Source organism: Dasypus novemcinctus, chromosome 26, assembly GCF_030445035.2.
Source record: "Dasypus novemcinctus isolate mDasNov1 chromosome 26, mDasNov1.1.hap2, whole genome shotgun sequence".
Classification (NCBI taxonomy): domain Eukaryota; kingdom Metazoa; phylum Chordata; class Mammalia; order Cingulata; family Dasypodidae; genus Dasypus; species Dasypus novemcinctus.
The window spans coordinates 19,654,639-19,673,408 of NC_080698.1; the positions used below are offsets into that span (position 1 = coordinate 19,654,639).

An 18,770-nucleotide genomic window follows, 5' to 3' on the forward strand; every position below is an offset into this window, starting at 1 on the left:
ACTTCTTCAGCCTGTGTGTGGTCCATTTAGCAGGGCACAAACCCTGGCTCCAGCAATGTGAGTTGACTTGGACAAATCCCTCATTCCTCTGGGAAACGGGGTTGATCTAAGAGAGACGCCCTCACGGGTCAAATGACATGATGCTGATAGTGCTGGGTAGAGCTCACAGCCCGGAGCTGGCTCAGAGCAGCAGAAAGCTGGCGTTTTCCTCACGAGCCCCTCAACTTGGTTGCCTCTCTCCTTTGCGGTGAATGAGCAGGTGGCCTTGATGGGTGCTGAGGACTTGCGGCCTCCGTCGCCAAAGCTGTAGTGGTCGCTGAAACCAGGACCCGGGCAGGGAGCTCCTTGACTGGTGCTGCTTTCCAGAAACCTTTTTCCTCACCCATCTTCAAGAAGCCCCGTGCTGGGCCAGCCTGGGACCAGGTGGGGAGAGGGGCTGTGGGGAGCTGGGGTCTTCTCTGGGTCTGCAGAACCACACCCAGGCTGAGAGCAGTGTCCTGGCATGTTTTCCTTCTCTCTCTATCAGAGGCTGGGACAGAAATCACCCTCTCAGACCCTTCAGTCAGAGAGGACGCACGCCCCTCTCCCAGGACCTTGGCCACCCTTCAGCGCTTGCTCTCCTCTCGCTGAGAGTCTTCTGTGTCTATGTGCTGCTAACTTTTGACAACTAGCTCTCTAGGCACAGAACGTAGGCATCTGCATATGCACCCAAGTTGATTATATTTTTTTGGTATTACGGAGGTGTAGCAAACAATTTACAAATATTAGTAAAATGTGTAAAACTCTTTTTTTTTTAAAGATTTATTTTTATTTATTTAATTCCCCTCCCCTCCCTCAGTTGTCTGTTTTTCTGTCTTTTTTTTTTTTTTTTTGCTGCGTCTTGTTTCTTTGTCCGCTTCTGTTGTTGTCAGCGGCACGGGAAGTGTGGGCGGCGCCATTCCTGCACTTTCTTTCACGCTGGGCGGCTCTCCTTACGGGGCGCACTCCGTGCGCATGGGGCTCCCCTTCACGGGGGACACCCCTGTGTGGCAGGGCACTCTTTGCGTGCATCAGCACTGCGCATGGGCCAGCTCCACACGGGTCAAGGAGGCCCGGGGTTTGAACTGCGTGCCTCCCATGTGGTAGACGGACGCCCTAACCACTGGGCCAAAGTCCGTTTCCCAAAATGTGTAAAACTCTTTACTGTAAGTTCCATATAGCCAATTGACCCCCAGAATGCTTTCACTTGTTTTTGTTGGATTCTTTTTTTTTTTCCTGGATTCTTGTATTCGCTGATCTATGGCTGCAGTTCAACCAGATTTGATAAAATTAGACTATGAATACATGCTTGATGACTTTCTAACTCAGCAAGAAGTCGCTCAGGTCATCAGATAAAAGATTGTAGTTCTGACATGAACGTTGGCTGATATTTTCACTTATGTTAATGAATCGAATGAACGTGAAACAATGAAGACATCTGTTAAAGCTTCGATCATCAGTGACATGAGCCATTTCTTTCTGAATCAGATAACAGTTTTCAAACATTAGGGGAATAGTTTCTCAGTTTTTTTTTTTGGTGCTATTCACAATGTAATAGCTACCGACATGCCACACTTTGAGATTTCATCTTTATTATTAACATTTTCTCCATCATTTTCTTAAGGCCAGAATCTAGACAATCAATAAAGCAATAAATCAAACTCTGCTTTGCAGAGTTTGCCCACTTCTGTGGTGTAAATATGCAATGGCAGATTTCAGGTTACCATCCTATCACGAAATAAGGAGTTGGGAAGACGTGTGCAGTAGCACACCATTACTTGGGATTCCATCATACAGAAACAATATACTTACTTCAAGAGCACAGATGTTAATAAAGCATAGCAAAATAATGAGGAACTGATGAGTTATGAGTATTTATTGCCCTTGTTTTTAATATAATTTATTTAATTGTACACTTATATCATTTAACTTTTAATAATAGCTGTGGTTAATAACTGGCTCACTGGATTATTGAAAATTTAACAACTGGCTCTTGTGAGCCAGTATGAGCTGGCCCTAGCACACTGCTGGGACTCTTCCCCATCTGACTGGCACCTTGAGCCAAGCAGGCATTTGCCATCTCTGGCCTCAGTTCCTGCCACAGTCAGCCACCTCCATGTGCTGCGTGAAGGAGGGGCTGGCATCGCGGTTATCTCTGTGCTCTGTCCCCCACCTGCCTGTAAGCTCCCGGAAGGAAGGACCGTGTGATCGTCATCTTTGAGTCCTTAACCCCCAGCCTGTGCCTGGCACATAGTAGGTGCGCAGTCCATTGATGAATGGCTAAGTTTATGCTCTAGGTAGTTCCTGAAGTGCTTTGTCTGGGGAGCAGAAGTGGCCCACCACTGCCACAAGTAGGGAGTCTGGGGGTAGGTGTTGATGAGCCTCTGGTGATGATTTCTTCCTGGGAACACACCATGGCCTGTATGAGTCGTCTATTGCTGCATAACAAGTGACCACAAACCCGATGGCTTAAGACAACAGACGTTTTTCATCTTGTAGTTTCTGTGGGCCAGGAGTCTGGGCATGACTTAGCTCGTCTCTCTCCAAGGTGTCTCAAGGCCACACTCAAGGTGGCGGCCAGGCTGCATTCCCATCTGGAGGCTCAACTGCGGAAGCATCCATTCCTTTCTCTTTTTTCTTAAAATATATTTTTAAAAGATACTTAGATTATATAAAATGTTGCATAAAAAATGTAAGGAATTCCCATATGCCCCACTCCCCTCACCTCCCGCTTTTCCGCACATTAACGGCTTCTTTCATAGTGTGGTACATTCATTGCAATTGGTGCACACGTTTTGGAGCATTGCCACGCTGCATGGGTTATAGTTTACTCTCTCTCCCACTCCGTTCTGTAGGTTATGGCAGGATATATAATGGTCATTGCAATATCATTCAGGACAATTCCAAGTCTCGAAAATGCTCTCATATTACACCTTTTTTTCCCTCTCCCTGCCTTCAGCACCTCCAGTGGCCACAGTCTCCACATCATAATATAATCTCTTCCATTGCTAGTGCACTCTAGTCCATATTTTATTTCCCAATCCTGAGGATTCTGGGATGGTGATGCTCACTCCACCTCTAATTGAGAGGGGGGGAAGTAGCCATTTCTGAGCTCACTCAGGTTACTGGAAACGTTCATTTCCTTGTGGCCGTATGCCTAAAGGACCCAGATACTTGCTAGCTCTCAGTTAGAGGCTGTCCGTGGTTCCTAGAAGCTGCCCACAGTGCCATGTCACGTGGCCTTCCTCAACGTGGCTGCTCACTTCATCGAGCCAGGAAGGAGACTCTCTCTTACCTCAAGGAGGGCCAGTCCCTTTTTCCAGGGCACACACTTGATTAAGTCAGGCCCACCCAAGATAATCTCTCTTTGGAATAACACAAAATCATCTGATCTGGGACTGTAAATCAGCAAAACCCTTTCACTTTGCTACTGACTAGAAGCAGATCACAGTTCCTACCCACGCTCAGGGGATTCGGATGTGACCACTGTCTCTCTGTCACGCTGCTCCCAATCCCAGGGTGCGGTCTAGCTTCAGCTATTGAGCAGAGTCAGCCAGTGACCTCTGCATTCTCTCATTTTGCCTTCTCCTGGCCAAGGTGGTAGATCTATATAATTTTGGTGTTTATCTGATGCTGGTGTTGGACCCACAGGAGGAGCCCATAGTTCCCTTGGTGCTAAGACACCTGGTATATTCAAATCTTTCTGTATTTCTGGGGCAGGCCCTGTGTGTCCTATGGCAATAAGAGGCCTCAGGGAGAAGTGGAGACCACCAAAACCAAACCCTAGGGGCTTAGGGGTGAAGGTCACAGCAGTAGGCGCACTCCTCCCCTTAATTTTACCTGAGGTTGCCCTGGTGATGAGTGGGGATTGTGAAATGATGCAAAGGGAGAAGAGGGCTTAGTGCTTGGATAGCTCTCATTTGAAATGCCCTCCAGTGTCAGGAAGGCAGGAGGCCTCCATTGAGTTGCTTCCAAAGGGCCCCAGAAGGCCTCAGGGAGTCAGTGAAATCATCCAGGCTGTGAGTTCAACTAGTTTGTATATTCTCTAGTGAAACCTTCCAACTTTAAAGGGATCCAGATCTTGAAAAGGGGGTCCTGGGACCACTCCCAGCTACACGACTGTGGAGCTTACCACTTGCTCCGCTGTTTCTACAGTAAACACTTACTGGTTTACAACTCTGCAGGGCTCATGGGAAGCAGGAGTCACAGAGTAGGGAACAAGTTTACCCTCATGGAGTGTTCAATCTGGTAAGGGAACCTACAAAAGGATTGCAAAGTGTGAAAGTGAAAAAAGAATAATGGGGGGTGCTACTTTAGATGGCAGAGTCAGAGGAGGTATTCAGAGGAAGTGACATTTAAGCTGAAACCTGAAAGCTAAGAGGAGCCCACCAGCCTCTTCCATTCTAGGAAGAGGGAACAGCATATGCCAAGTCGCAGGCAGGGGAAGGGTTTGGTGTGGCTAGAGAGTAGTGGGCGAGGGGAGAGAAGGGCTGGATGAGGAAGAGGGCCCGGATGATGGGGGTATATGGTAAGAAGAGAAGGAAGGAAAGGTGAGAATCAAGAGTGACCCTGAGATGTTTACCGGAACAGTGGGTGGAGCCAGGAACGGGGACGCTTTCCAACCCCCTGTCCTGCAGCCTTCTTTCCATGCAAACAAGCCCTGGTTGGTAGCATTGCTGAGTTCCATACTGTAAATACCCTCCCCACTTTCAGCTATCAACCAACTCTCAAGAATCCTGAGTACTTAACCCTCAGCTCTTGTGAGCTGTAGGAGCTGGTTCCAAACTGCTCCCCACCCCCACCCCTCCAGAGTCTTACCACATTCCTTTCTTGGTTTGCCAGGAGGTGGCTTTGAGGCCCTTGAGAGCTCCTTCTCTTCCCCATCACCTTGCACCCTCTGCTTTTCTGTATTTTCCCACAGCCACCTCAGGTGGCAGCCACAAAGGAAAACACACCATCTCCTTGCTGACTGCTCTCAGGGAGCTGCTCCACAGGCATAGCGAAAATTGTCTAATTATGTCTACGAAGCTCATTCCAGAAAAAGCTGATAGATAAATTAGTGCAATTAATGGGTCTTTATAAAGTATTTAGGAAAACCCTGCCAGTCACGAGAAGCCTTATTCCAGAGAGCACATCTCACTGAACTCGCTGTGAATGGAGAGAAACAGGAAGGAGGGACAACCAGGAATAAGCAGAGGATGGCTCCTGGCTCTCAGCCTCTAAGCCCTGCTCTCATGAATCCATTTGGACGATGCCCTTCTAGAACATTAGCCTCAACGGGTTCCAAATCAGACCCATCAGCATCCCGGATTCTCATGAGGGCAGCCCCATTACCCTGGTCTTTCAAGCTGAAGGCCCAGCCCTCTCTCCTGTCCCCACAGTCAAGCCAGTAGACAAGTTCCATACATTCCACAGGGCAGGAGCTCTTCTATCTAATTTTGTGACTATTGCCACTCTCAGTATGTGGATTCTCCAGCATCACCCAGTTGGTCCATCTCTTCTAATCCATCCTCTTAGACGCAGCAGTCCAAATGGCTTACGTGGCCTGCAGGGCCCTGCAAGGCTCTCTCCCACCCACCCTCCAGCCTCATCCCTTGCCTTGCCCCTATGCTTTTGCTCCAGCCAGAGGGAAGTATTCAATTCCTCCAGTGTGCCATTTTCTTGCTTGCTTTTTCCCTTTCTGTTTGTTTTCTTTTGTGCAACATACTCTTGCCTGTTGGATTAGTCAGGATCAGTTAGGTTACTTGTTGATAACAAATTAACCCCCAATTTCAGTTGTTTAACACAACAAAAACTTATGATTAATTCCTGTGAAGTCCAATGAAGTCACTGCTGCAGAGGAAGAGGATGGAGGAGGCACTTGGCCCTTAACGGAGGGCCCGGAAGTGCCATATGTCAATTCCTCTCACTGGTCATTGGCTGGAATTGGTCACACGGCTCCAATCTAGCTGCAAGGGAGGCTGGGTAATGTAGAAGAGCACACAGAATGCTTGGTGAGCACTGCTGCTTGGTGCCACACTATCTTCCTTTTCTGTCCCATTCTTTTGGTCTCTGTGTGAAGTCTTCCTCTGGGAAGCCCTCCCTGGCTCCCCAGCACACCTTCCTCTATGGTTCCTTCTCTGGGTGCCCTATGCACATGCTCACCCTGGCAGACATTCCCCTGAATGGTCTGTCCAGCGCTGGTCCCTCACTTGGTTTGAGCTCTGCTGAGGCAGGGACCAGGTCTGTCTCCTTGTAGGGCTCAGCACAGTGCCTGCCCCACAGCGGAGCTCTGTCAGTGGTCCTGGAGGCAGGCTGGGGTACGTTCTCTTCCCTGGCCCTCAGGGCTGACTGAGTCTGGACCTAGTCTGTGATCCTTATACCTGTCCTCTGCCCTCAGTTGCTGTAGGTTTTAGGCATTTTGTGTAGAGAATGGTGGATAAGTCCTTGGACTTTTTTCAGGTAGCACCAGATCTGATTTCCAGGTTTAGTATTTGGTGTTACATGACTGTGGGCGAATTACTTGACTGCTCTGTGCCCCAGTTTCCCCATCTTCCAAATGGATTCCATCACACCTATTTAATTGGGGGATTCAATGAAACATGCTTTTAAAGTGCATTATTATTATTACAGAGCATGGCAAATACCATATTTCATTGATTCTCAGATGAACTTTTTTTCATGTTAACATATCTGAAATTGGAATGCATTTTAGAATTGTTAAGAAAGCACTGGGTCGTTGTTTAATTAGAGGATTTTATTCTTTCTTGGTAGTACACGTACTAATGGTGTGTCTTAGATTCCAGGACATTTGAGAGTTAATAATTGGTAATTATTAACTACTATTTTTGCCTCTTAAAATGACCTCCACCTCTGGTAAATTTTCATCTGCTGACACTTCTCCCATTCTTCCAAGTCTTTTGTCAAAAACGAGTGTGAAAATTCAAGTCTATGATACCTTCCCCATCACTACCTTACCAGGAGACAGATGTAAATTTCACCCTTGTCTCCTCATCCAAGAGGCCTCCCTCCTCTCATGTGCAAGTCATCTCTCTTTCTTTTGCATTCTCTACACTGTAGCACAACCAGAGTCCCTCTTATTAAAAACTAACTTGGTAAAAATTAATGTCTCTTTTGACGCTGACAATGAATGTGCTAGGTGCTATGCTAAGCCCTTTCCACATGCTGTCTCACTGAATCCGCACACCCTTTGAAAAAGTCACAATTTCTAACATGAAGAAACTGAGGCACAGAGGGATTCGGGATTATAGAAAGAGACATATAGCCAGTGAGTGGAGGAGTGGGGATTTCAATGGGCTCTGATGGAAGACCGCACAGTACTGCCTCTCATCAATGCCTGATTTGTCTTTGGGTCCATAGCCCATAACATGGTGGCCATCACATAGCAGCTGCTCGAAGCAGTTGATTTGCTAGTGAATGGAAGAGGCTGCATTGGATAGGCATTTAGCACCATTTCCGACCATTAGCGGTATAAACGGTATAAACGTTGAGCCCTCATTCTCATATCAAATACCAGATTAGATTCCTTTGATTTTTGCTCCAAAGAGGAAGGTTCTGTTGTTTTATTCCCAGCATCTGCTCTTCCAGAGCCATCCTGTTCAAATGCTCCCTCTGCTACCTTTCAAATAAACTCCTACTCACATCTCACATGCAATCTCATTATAGATCAACTGCTCCCGTTCCATGCAGCCTATCCAGCTGTTTCAGCAGCGTCTCCACGACAGCAGCTGGTGCTGTTGAATGGTTGCCCAATAGCACAATAAAGGAAGAGTACACTTGGTTTCCGAAAACTCTTAAATGCACCATTCAGTCTTCTCACCCCAACATATGCCAACTGCTGTCTTTGAAAGCCAGACTGATGGAGGGCCTGGGTTGTTGAGCATAGAAAATCAACCCAAGCCCGTGAGCAGGGAGAGGACACTTGCAGAGCTGGGGATGGTGAAAGCCATGATTCCAGATTCTTTCCTTGGGTAGCAAGGGGACAATGTGGGAGTGTTGGTACACTTACTAAAAAATGGCTCCCAATGCCAAGTCTAACAGGAGCTCCTGTGTACTTCCAAGGAAGCCCATTCCTTTACAAGTGGCTTTGGCTAAGCACCTAGTTGAGGTCTCAGGGAAAGGGGAAACAGAGAAATGTGACCATTAAAAGTTGACTTTGCCTTTAACGATGGGAGCAAGATGGGGAAGGAACCCAAGGTCATGGTCTCAGGACTGTAGGTCATGAGGGGTCTGGATCCCTGGGTCAGGCTGTGGGATTGCACCTGTGTCTCCACTGGCTAAGGCTCCAGGCCCAGGCAGAGGCACAGTCCCACCCTCCTTCTCCCTCTATTCCTTCCTTTCCCTCACTTGATTCTTGCTCTTGTCATTTCTTCAGGAACTTTCTGTAGGGGAGAGACAGCTGTGGCAGCGCCTGTCTGTCTAGAGCAGTTTGGGGGTTAGCTGTGACCGAGGCCTCCTGCTGCAGACCCAGCCTCAGGAGCTCATCACAGTGTAGGGCACAGGAGGGAACGAGCCTCTCCCAGGTCCCACTGCTTTCTGGGTGCTCCTGGTTCCCAGAGGTCTTCCCTCAGGGCGTAGATAAACTCTCGATGATGAGAGAGAATTCTTGGTGCTGCTGGGGACTGGGAGAGAATGAGATGGGTGCCTGCAAACTCTGACATTCTATTTCTCTACCTGTTTTTCAATCCACTCATGAATGATCTTTCCTCAAACTACAACAGAGGTGAGTATTTTCTACCTTTTCTTTCCTGCTGGATGCTGCCTTTCCCTACTCTGACTTGTTTCTGGCGTCTGACACCCTTCCCTCATCCATCATGATAAATTCTATTTATCCACATTTGCTGCATGCCTCTCCTGTGTCAGACTGTGCCAGGCACCGAGGGAGCTGATCTGGGTATGCCTTGGGGGCACTCATGGAATTCGGGGCTAAGAGGCTGTGATTCCATTTTGCTGAAATTCTCGACCTCACCGAGGGGGCTGGCAGTACACTTCACAGCACTTGAGTCAGGGGGAAGAATTTCTGGGAGAAGGCAATCCCTGTGTCTTCTCTTCTTCCCTCTCAGGAAAGTTCGGGCTCTGCATAGGTCCTAGGACCTATGTCCAGCTGCCTTTGGGAGGATTCCTAGTCACCAATTCAGAGGGTACATTTTCCTGAAAGGAAAAACTTGCTATGGAAGGCCCATCAATCTGGCTCCATTTTTCGTCTTTGAATGAGCTCTGGCCTCCTTGGTCCTCCTGTCTATACACATGTGGCCACCAGACCAACACTTGGAGCCTGTTTCAGAGGCCGACATTGGCTTAGATCCATGATGAGTTCTAAGGAAATCCTTGTCTTGGTTAGAGTCTCTGTTGAAGGCTAGTATCTCATTAGCTTAACTAAGGCTCCGTACCTTGATGAGAAATGGTGTTCAGAGAAAATATTGATTGAGGGCCTGTCCCTATCATAAGGCTTATCTCTATACAATTCACTAACACTCACTTGTGGGTCTTTATCTCTCAAGGAAAAGCAAAAGTGACTGCAGATAGGTAAACAGGACCTAACTGAATGGATGTGCCATGGTCTCTTTTTGGTTAACATCAGGCCCTTTCATTTGCCTTTAGCTCTCACTCATCTGTGAATATGCTGGTTTACTCTTATTCCTCTTGTGTACATTATAAACATGGGTATCCATGGTCTGCTTTGGACTGGAATTTGCCAGAAGCTTGGTTCTTGACTTTCTAATTCTCTTAGCTCTTCAATAATAACAACAACAATGCCCAGCCATCATATCTGATTAGCACTTTACGGAAACAACCTTTAGAGTTTCTCTTGCATTACTCGACTTGATCCCTGCGAGGCAGGAGGCAGCCCAGTCCTGTGGTTAGCCGGATAAGTTTTGGCATTAGAGAGGACTGACTATTTGCTATCAGTGAGATTCAGGGCATGTTATTGAACTTCCACATCAGGTCTTAGGATTGTGGGGATTAAGTGGACTATATTTTGGCTTCTGCCTGGGACCTGGTTGATGCTCAGTATTCAGGAACTTATGAGGGTCATTGTTCCCATTTTACAGATAAGGTACAGTGAGGTTAAGGGACTTGCCCAGTCCTGGGATCCTTCCTCCACAGGAGGCTGCCTGGCATTCGTCCATGAGGAGGGGCACTGGCGTGCCCCCTGCTCTGGAATCTCCCCCAAGGGATAGGCCAGTGCTCATCTTTTCATAACGCCCAAAGGGACGCAGTGCAGTGACATGTGAGGCACAGAGCCTGCCTCTCCCGGCCCTGGGCAGTGGTTAGAGCGCCTTCTCCATCTCCTGCCCAGCCCACCGAGGCTAGCGGCGCTTGGCAGGGGGGCCCACCTCTTACACCAAAACTGCAAGCAAATTCTCTTGCTTCCTGTTCTGCTCCTTTTCTGTTCCATTTCTGCCCACACCCACCAAATGTAAACATTAAAACAAGTGTTGGCAAGGATGCTTGCTCACAGAACTGGAGAGATTCCGGTATAGGGAGTAATCACCACCAAAGTACATTTCTGTCCTCATCTCCTTATTGCAAACACATGTTTCCTTGCTGGTTGTAATTTCTTCACACGCAGCCCTTCTCTATCAGAACGAAGGAGCTGCCCAGGTTTTCATAAGGCTTTAGCTTTCTGCTCTGGGGCTCAGCTTACACCCTTGTTCATGAAACTGAAGCAGAACTAGGAAGGAGGGAATCAGAAAGGTTTGGGCAACTGGGGGGTTTCATTATAACTTTCTTTCTATTTTAGGTTTGGACTCTTCCGCAGGGCTGGGAGGCCTTAAAGGCAGCAGGGGACACGTCCCCGTGTTGATGCCGCCTGGTGAGTTGAGTGCGAGGCGCTTGGCTGCTCCTGTGGCCTCCCCCCTCCCTCTGCCTGTCACCATTTTCAGGGAGGGAGGGGGCTCTAAGGCTTGGACCCCACACAGGATCCAAGGTGCCTGACCAAAACTCAGAGTACATTTTGGGATCTGACCACTAGGGAGGCATAAAAAGCTAGAAAATCCTAGTCCAAGATATCGCCCTTATTCTAAGATATCGCCCTCACATGCCTGGGAAATTCGTGCTGGCTGTTGGCTGGAGGCCTCAGTTCCTCACCTTGTGGGTCTCTCCATAGTGCTGCTTGGGTATCCCCGTAACATGGCAACCGGCTTCCTGGAGACAGTGACCCGAGAGAGCAACACAGAAGCCCCAGTGTTCTTTATGATCAGCCTCAGAAGCCACACTCCATCGTTTCTGCAGTGTCGTGTTGGTGTCACGGGCCATCCCATTCAGTGTGCGAGGGACCTCACAAGGGCGTGAATGCCGTGAGGACCGCCGTGGCGGCTGACTACCACATTTGGCTCACATATTGTAATAACAGTTCTCATTTCCTCCTTTTCACCATTTCATGGGAAAGCATATGCTTTGAGACTTGTGTGTGATTTTACCTGAATAGAGACCTTCCTACATGAACCTTCACCCAGGGGCAAGGGACTCTCAGTTGGTACCATGGGCTCCATAGCAGAGGTACAAACACACCTGCCGTCTTCTGTTTATCTGTGTTTCTCAGTACAGGGATGTTGGAGCTAATGGAGAGGAGCACCCGGGGCTTGCAAGTGAGTAGTAAAAATAACCACGTTTTATTGAGCACTTACGGGTGCTAAGCATTGTGTTAAGCAGTTTGCATGCTCATGCAAATGCGGGTATATTAGGTAGTGCTGTTATTAAATTCTTTTTTACAACAAAGGAAACAGGCACAGAGCAATGCCATCCCACAGCTAGACAGTGGTGGGACTGGGATTTGAACACGGAAGTTGAGGGCTCGCATGTGGGTACCTTCCTGCTTATTTATCTTAATAGTGAAAAGACAAAGTCAGGGCTGCAGGCCTCACTCACCCCTTGCATGCATTGACTACTGCAAATCTGGCTTCCAGCATACCAAAAATACAGCCCAAATCTGGGGCCTTAAAAAATGTCCCATATGTTATATCTTTACAAACTGACTTCCTTAAAATATTTCCTTTAAACCAGAACTCTCTTTTAAAAGAAAAATAACCTTTTTTTTTCTCTCTGTAAAACGACACATGCTCCTGGTAGAAAACTGGAATGTAAATACAGAGAGAAGAAATTGAAAGCCATGTTAGTCCTGCTCTCCAAAAAAAAAAAAACCACTGTGAACAGATGCATTGGGGTCTATCATCTGGGCATTTATTACACGTACATGTTTGAACAAAAATGGACAAAGATGAGGATTTTAGCACGTGCACTGCTCAGCTACACTCTGCTTAATTGTGCCCATGGGTTGCTGCACGCTTGAATGTGATCTCCTGGTATGGGGGACAGATGGACATCATTTTTCCCCCAGCATTGTTGGCATATGCTCACTTGGTTGGCTTTCCTGCACAACCTGGCCCCTTTGGCGGGACAAGGTCACAGCCAGTGGAAAGAGAAAGAGGGAAGAGCCCCAGGGTGGAGGGACCATTAGGCAAGGCCGGAGGACACTTCCTGTCTCAATATACAAGGACCTGTTCCTTATTTGTTATTGAAAGGAGCCCCGTTGGCTAGGGAAGCACAGGCACTGTCCCCCCACCTTCCCAGAAGTGTCCCATGTGTGGAATAGCTAGCAAGCGCACTGAAGCAGGGAAGTGGGATAGCTCGACCGTAAACTTAGTTAGTGACCACTGCATAGGGTTAAAACAACCTCAGGTGGTGCATGCCAGGAGCAGGAGCCCTTTTATCCAGTTTGATTGGCACCTGTGGTTGACGGCTACTCATAAAGTTAGTTGGAAGGGGGAATCAGCTGGAAGGGGCAGGGAGCACCTTTCAAGCTGGCTGAGGATGTTCAGCGTGCCCAGGCCATCACCACTCTGTGCCTGGAGGGTGTGAGTTACCTGGGCGGGCTGGGTGGGTTGGTGGTCAGTGCCCAGAACATCTGCTGTATTTTTATCTCCATTGTCTAGATGAGGAAACAGATTCTTGGAAAATTTAGAAAGGATGCTTAAGAGAAAATATTCCTTTCCATATTGATTTACCTCCTGTAGGTGAAACTATCTCCTACATCTCGTGGCTCCATTTTTTTTTTTTTTTGTCTCTTTGAAATAGGGGGAGGGGCCTGTAGCAGTTTGATATGGTTATAAATTCCAAAAATAGATATTGGATTATGCTTGTAATCTGATCTGTACCTGGTCATGACTGAGTTATGATTAGGGTGTTTAGTCCCCACCCCTTGGTGAGTGGGGACTCACAGATAAAAGGCACGGCAAAGAACAGAGTTGAAAGTTTCTGATGTTGGAGTTTTGATGTTGGAGTTTGATGCTGAAGACTTAATCTGGAACCCCGAGAAGTAAGCTCCCAGAGGAAAGAGAAGCCAGTCCCAGGAAGGAAGGAACCTTGAACACAGAGAAAAGCAAGCCCCAGGAATATAGGAACCCAGGAAGCCTGAACCCACACAGATGTTGGCAGCCATCTTGCTCCAAATAGACTTTGATGAGGAAAGTAAATTATGCTTTGTGGCCTGGTGTCTGTAAGCTCCTACCCCAAATAAATACCCATTATGAAAACCAACCAATTTCTGGTATTTTGCATCAGCACACCTTTGGCTCTCTAATACAGGGCCCATCGTATGTTAAATGCCTACCATGTGCCTGGTACTTTGTATATTACATTTCTAACTTTCACACCAGGGCTAAGTTTGAAACACCATTTCCATATTTCCTATTTTTTGCAGTAACATATTACCACAAACTTGGTGGCTTAAAACAATATAAATTTATCTCACCGTTCTGTAGGACTGAAGTCCAAAATGGTCTGACTGGGCTAACATTGCAGAGTCGGCAAGGCCACCTTCCTTTTTCTGCTCTAGGGCAGAATCTGTTTCCTTGCCTTCCCAGATGCTAGAGGACACCTACATTCCTTGGCTCCCAGCCCCATCCCTCCATCTTTAAGAGAAGCAATGTAGCTAGCATCTTCCTGACCTTCCTTCTGGTTCTCACAGCGCCCTTTCTGGCCACAGCTGGGAAAAGTTCCCTGCTTTTAAGGACTCATGTGATTAGTTTAGCCCTACCCAGCCAATCCAGGATAATCTTCCCATTTCAAAATCCTTGACCTTAGCTCTTTTCGTTACTTAAGGTAACATATTCACAGATTCCAGGGATTAGAGCATCTTTGGGTGGCTTTATTTTGCCTATCACAGTTATGATTCAAACCAGTATCTGTCACTGTTAAGACTTACTGTGTAGCTATTGTCATTAAGACAGTGTGGTGCTGGAGAATGGATGGACATATAGATCAGTGGTACGTAATAAAGTCCAGAAATAGACCCACATGAGAATGGCCAAATGATTTTTGACAAAGGTACAAAGCAATTCAGGGATAGTCTTTTTAATAAATGGAATTGGAATAATTGTACATATTTAGGCAAAAAAATCTGCCCCATTGGTGTAGCAATGACAAGAGCACAGGCAACATCATCAAAAGTGATTTTCAAGGGAGCAGATGTGGCTCAAGTGGTTGAGCACTCACTTCCCACATGGGAGGTCCTGGGTTCCATCCCTGGTGCCTCCTAAAAACAAAAACACAAACAACTGAAAAACCCAACTCAGGGGAGGTGGCTCAGTGGTTGAGCGCTGGCTTCCCACATCTAGGGTTTAAATCCCAGCCCGGTATTTAAGATAACCCTGTTCCTTTATTTGTATTATTTTTGAGTACTCTGAAAATGAGAACCCCAGCGATACTCTTGAACTCTTGCTTTATAAATGTCTGCCCTCCGCTCCCTGTCCTGACAGTTGCTCCATGTCCACGAACAAACCAACAAACCAACAAATGCCGAGGCCTCCTCCAGGCCTTGCATTGCCTGCCTGCTGCTACCCGGCTTCACTCCATTTCCTCTCAATTCTCCCATCACAAAACCCAAAGAGCCTTTCTGGCTGGGCCAGGCCCTCTTTGGAGGGTGGAGTCGGGAAGGAGGCTGAGCCTGATTCCTCTTTTGGGGGCAGTGGTGAGGAAAGTCTGAGAATCCACTTTTGGTTAATTTCAATGACACCATGTGGAAAGGTTCTGGAAACGGTGGTTTCACTTTCTCCCAGGCTGAGCAATGCCCCGCCTGGGCAGGCCTTGGGCACCCTGCCAGCTGCAGGGGACACTGGAGACGGGGTGTCCTTGCTCCTGCTTGTGTCCTGGCTCCTCTGATAATCCCCTGGCTCAGGCATGGCCCAAGATCAGGGGTTCTCAACAGGGGCAATTCCGCCTCCCCGGGGACAAATGTCAACATCTGGAGACAGTGTGGATCATGGCCCTGGGGAGGGGGTGGCTGTGACGCTGGGGCATCCTAGAATGCACCGGGGACAGCCCCAGGCCCATGCCCCCCAACCGCTGCCTGGCCCCAGTTGTACCAAGGCTGAGAAACTCTGGTCTCCATAATTAGCAAATAGAACCCGCCTCCCTTTCCACCTTACCTTCCCAGAGTAAGAGATGTCTCCACCCCCACACACGAGGCTCTCTTTCCAGCCTGGCTTTGTAAACTGAGAGAATTACGACCGCATTTTATTCCACTGTATCACTGTCCTCTAGCACCTCAGAGCTCACAGCTCTGGGTGTGGTGTGCCCCGGCATAAATCTCTGTGAGAGTTCACGATGCACCATGCGATGCCTTAGAAAACATACAGAAAACGACTTGACAGTGACCTTCCCCAATGCCCTAGTTTACACAAAATCTTCAGGCAGCAGTTCAGTGTCAGAGCTTTTCTCCTAATTAAAATAGGTGTGAGATGCCACTCAGGCCTGAGACAGAAGTACAAACTTGTCATTAGCACTGGGCATTTTATTTTGCCAAAAATGAGCATAAAATGCTGCTAAGGAGACACCATGTGCTTCATGATGGTTTTGTTTGCCTTGGAAGATGTGAGATGTGGCTGCATAATGATAATAGTCATTAACTTCGGGTTTATTCTGGGGTTAATGGATGGATTATTATCATGCTGTGGAAAATTATTTTTCAATAAATGTTGAAGTTCATTTTTTCTCTTTGCCACATGTTCGATGTTTTCTTCCTCTGAATTAAAAATGTGTAAATCCTAGACAAACGGGCTGACTCGAAGCCTGCTGTATTTTCTTTACCATTTTTGAGTCTTTTTTGTTTGTTTGTTTAAATACCACTTGTTAATTATTAGAGGGAAAAAGGATGGTATTCCACAACTTCCTTAAAGGAGAAGCTGGGTGGAAAGCTTTGTGGAAATTTATCTCTGTGGGGCTTATATGCTTAAAAATTTGGCTCTTTCCATGAAATTCTCAGGTTCAACCTGGTGGATTTTAATGGCTTTAGTCACAAATGTAAATCCCTTTAAATTTCTGGCTTATTTGTGACAGTGGCAGGTAATAAATCTGTTGAGCTGATGAGACTGCTTCAGAAGGGCGTTCGGCCCCGGCCAGGTCTGTCTCTCACGTGGCAGAAGCTTTGGCGCGGCAGCTTCAAGTTCTCAAAATGGATGTGAGGAGATATCTGGCCTTCTGCATGAATTGTCTCCTCTGACCCAGTTCCTCCTCTTGTTCTCTCTGAAGCAGAACCATGAGCGCTTCTGTGGAAGAGTCAGGCCCTAAAAGTCAGTTCCTAGGATGAAACAACCAATAATCAGCCTGTGAATTTTTTTTTTTAAGAAGTCAATCTTATCGATGCATACCATTCACCCAAAATATACAATCAATGATGTTTGGTATAATCACATAGTTGTGCATTCATCACTTCAATCATTATTAGAGCATTTTCATTATTTCAATAATAATAATAATAAATAGACAAACAGATAAGAAAATTATCCACCTCTCAATCTCTGTTTGTTTACTGAATGTTTATTGATCATCTTCTCTGGGTCAGGACCAGTGCCTTGACCTTGGGACATAGACAAAAGACAAGGGTCCTGACCTCAAGGAGGCCCCGTCCATATTCTCACAGGTCTGTGGCACTCAGACCCTCTTTGGTCCTGGGGTACCAAGTTAACCCAGAGGACTAGATGGCCGAATCCGACCAGCAGTAATCAGAGAGCTTACCTTTCATCAGGATTTACTGGTAATTTTAAGGATACAAGTAATTATGAAGTGCAGGGGAGGCAGGGAGAGGTCCAGGCCATCAATGTAGCTCCCAGGCCCTCTCTTGGCAATTAGAAGGCTTCCTCATCCAGATTTAGCAAATGAAATCTCTAAGCCATGCCTGTGGGAGCAACACTGACACCAAAGAGAGCTATTTAGACCATGAATGTCTCCATTTTATACTCTGACAATTACAAAGGTTGCATGATGGCTTCCAGGGAGCTCTACCCCGTAAATCCAGAAGCAATCCAGACAGCGCAGGAATATCCTGCTGCAAACATTCTATGGGTAAGGATGAGAGCTGGAAAATGTGCGTGTTATAATTTGTTCACTTAAGAGGCTCTGAAATTCTAAAACTAATTGAGCTGGTTTTCTATTAATCTAATTTTAGAGGTTTACTCTTTGCACTTAGCTCCTGGAAGGATAGTAACCAGACTTTTGCAGTTTTACTTACAGGAATAAGATAATGTCTCCAAGCAAGACCAGACAATGGAGTCAGTAGCACCTTAGGACCCAGTAAATCTGTAACTTTTTTCAGTGACAAAAAGCTTGTTACCCTTGAATGGTTGGCTGAGAAAGGAGCCAGGAAGACCTTGCACCTGCACAACTATATCTAAACTGTGGTTTATTAGCTGCTGAAACCAAGGACAAGTTGAACATGCTTGAGACAATGCAGGACTGGCAGATTGCACATATCCTCCTCACAAGACCCCTGGAAGAGCTAACGGCATCACTTTAAAAAAAAAATTAATTTATTGAAATATATCACCTACCCACAAACATACATAAACAATAAGTGTATAGTAATAGTTGTGAACTTACAAAACAAACATGTATAACATCATACAGGACTCTCATAACTCACCCTGCCACCAACACCTTACATTGTTGTTAAACCTTTTAAACTAATGATTAAAGAGCATTGTCAAAGCATTACTATAACCAAAGTATTTCCCCCCCAACCCTCCCTATTACTATTATCATCTTTATATCATTTATATATGAGCATACATAAACAATTTAAGTATATAGTAAAAGTTGTAAACTTACAAAGCAAACATGCATAACATCATACAGGGGTCCCATATATCAACCCTCCACCAACACCTTGCATTGCCATGAGAGGTTTGTTACAAATTATGAAAGAATATTGTCAAAACCTTACTACTAATTATAGTCCTTATCTTACACTTGGTGTGTTTTTCCCCCAAACCACCCTATTTTTATTTTTTAAATATATTTTTTATGACAGAAGTTGTAAACTTATAAAACAATCATGCACATGGGCAGAATTCCCAAACAACAACCCTTTATCGCCACACCACACTGGTGGAACACTTGTTACAGATAATATCATCTGATTGTTACCACGTCCATAGTACACATTTGGCTCACATTTTCCATACTACCTCATTATCAACACAGTACCTCTTTGGCATAGATGCAAGTATATTATATTATTACTGCTAACCACAGTCCATAGGTCACTCCAGTTGTATTTTTCCTATGCGTTCCCAACACCCTGGAATAGTGATGTACCTTTGCTCTAGCTCACAAAGGACACCCTTGCATCTGTGGCATCAACCACAATTCTCATCCCTCTCTTGGTTTACTGTGCTATTCAGTTCCTAGATTATTCTCTCGCATTCTGTCCATTGGCATTTACATCCCTAGACTACCATTTTCAACTACATCCC

General features: G+C 46.4%; 1 protein-coding gene across 3 annotated transcripts in view; it reads right to left on the minus strand.

The window, feature by feature from the left end:
- Positions 1-16,280: 16,280 nt before the first annotated feature.
- Positions 16,281-18,770, minus strand: part of CFAP20DC (CFAP20 domain containing) — a 341,279-nt gene continuing 338,789 nt past the window's right edge. For all 3 annotated transcript variants that reach the window (XM_058288694.2, XM_058288692.2, XM_058288689.2), the window contains one exon: positions 16,281-16,597. In XM_058288694.2, coding sequence (XP_058144677.1) covers positions 16,584-16,597 — 14 coding nt within the window. In that variant the 3' untranslated portion in view covers positions 16,281-16,583. The remainder of the gene's footprint in view (positions 16,598-18,770) is intronic.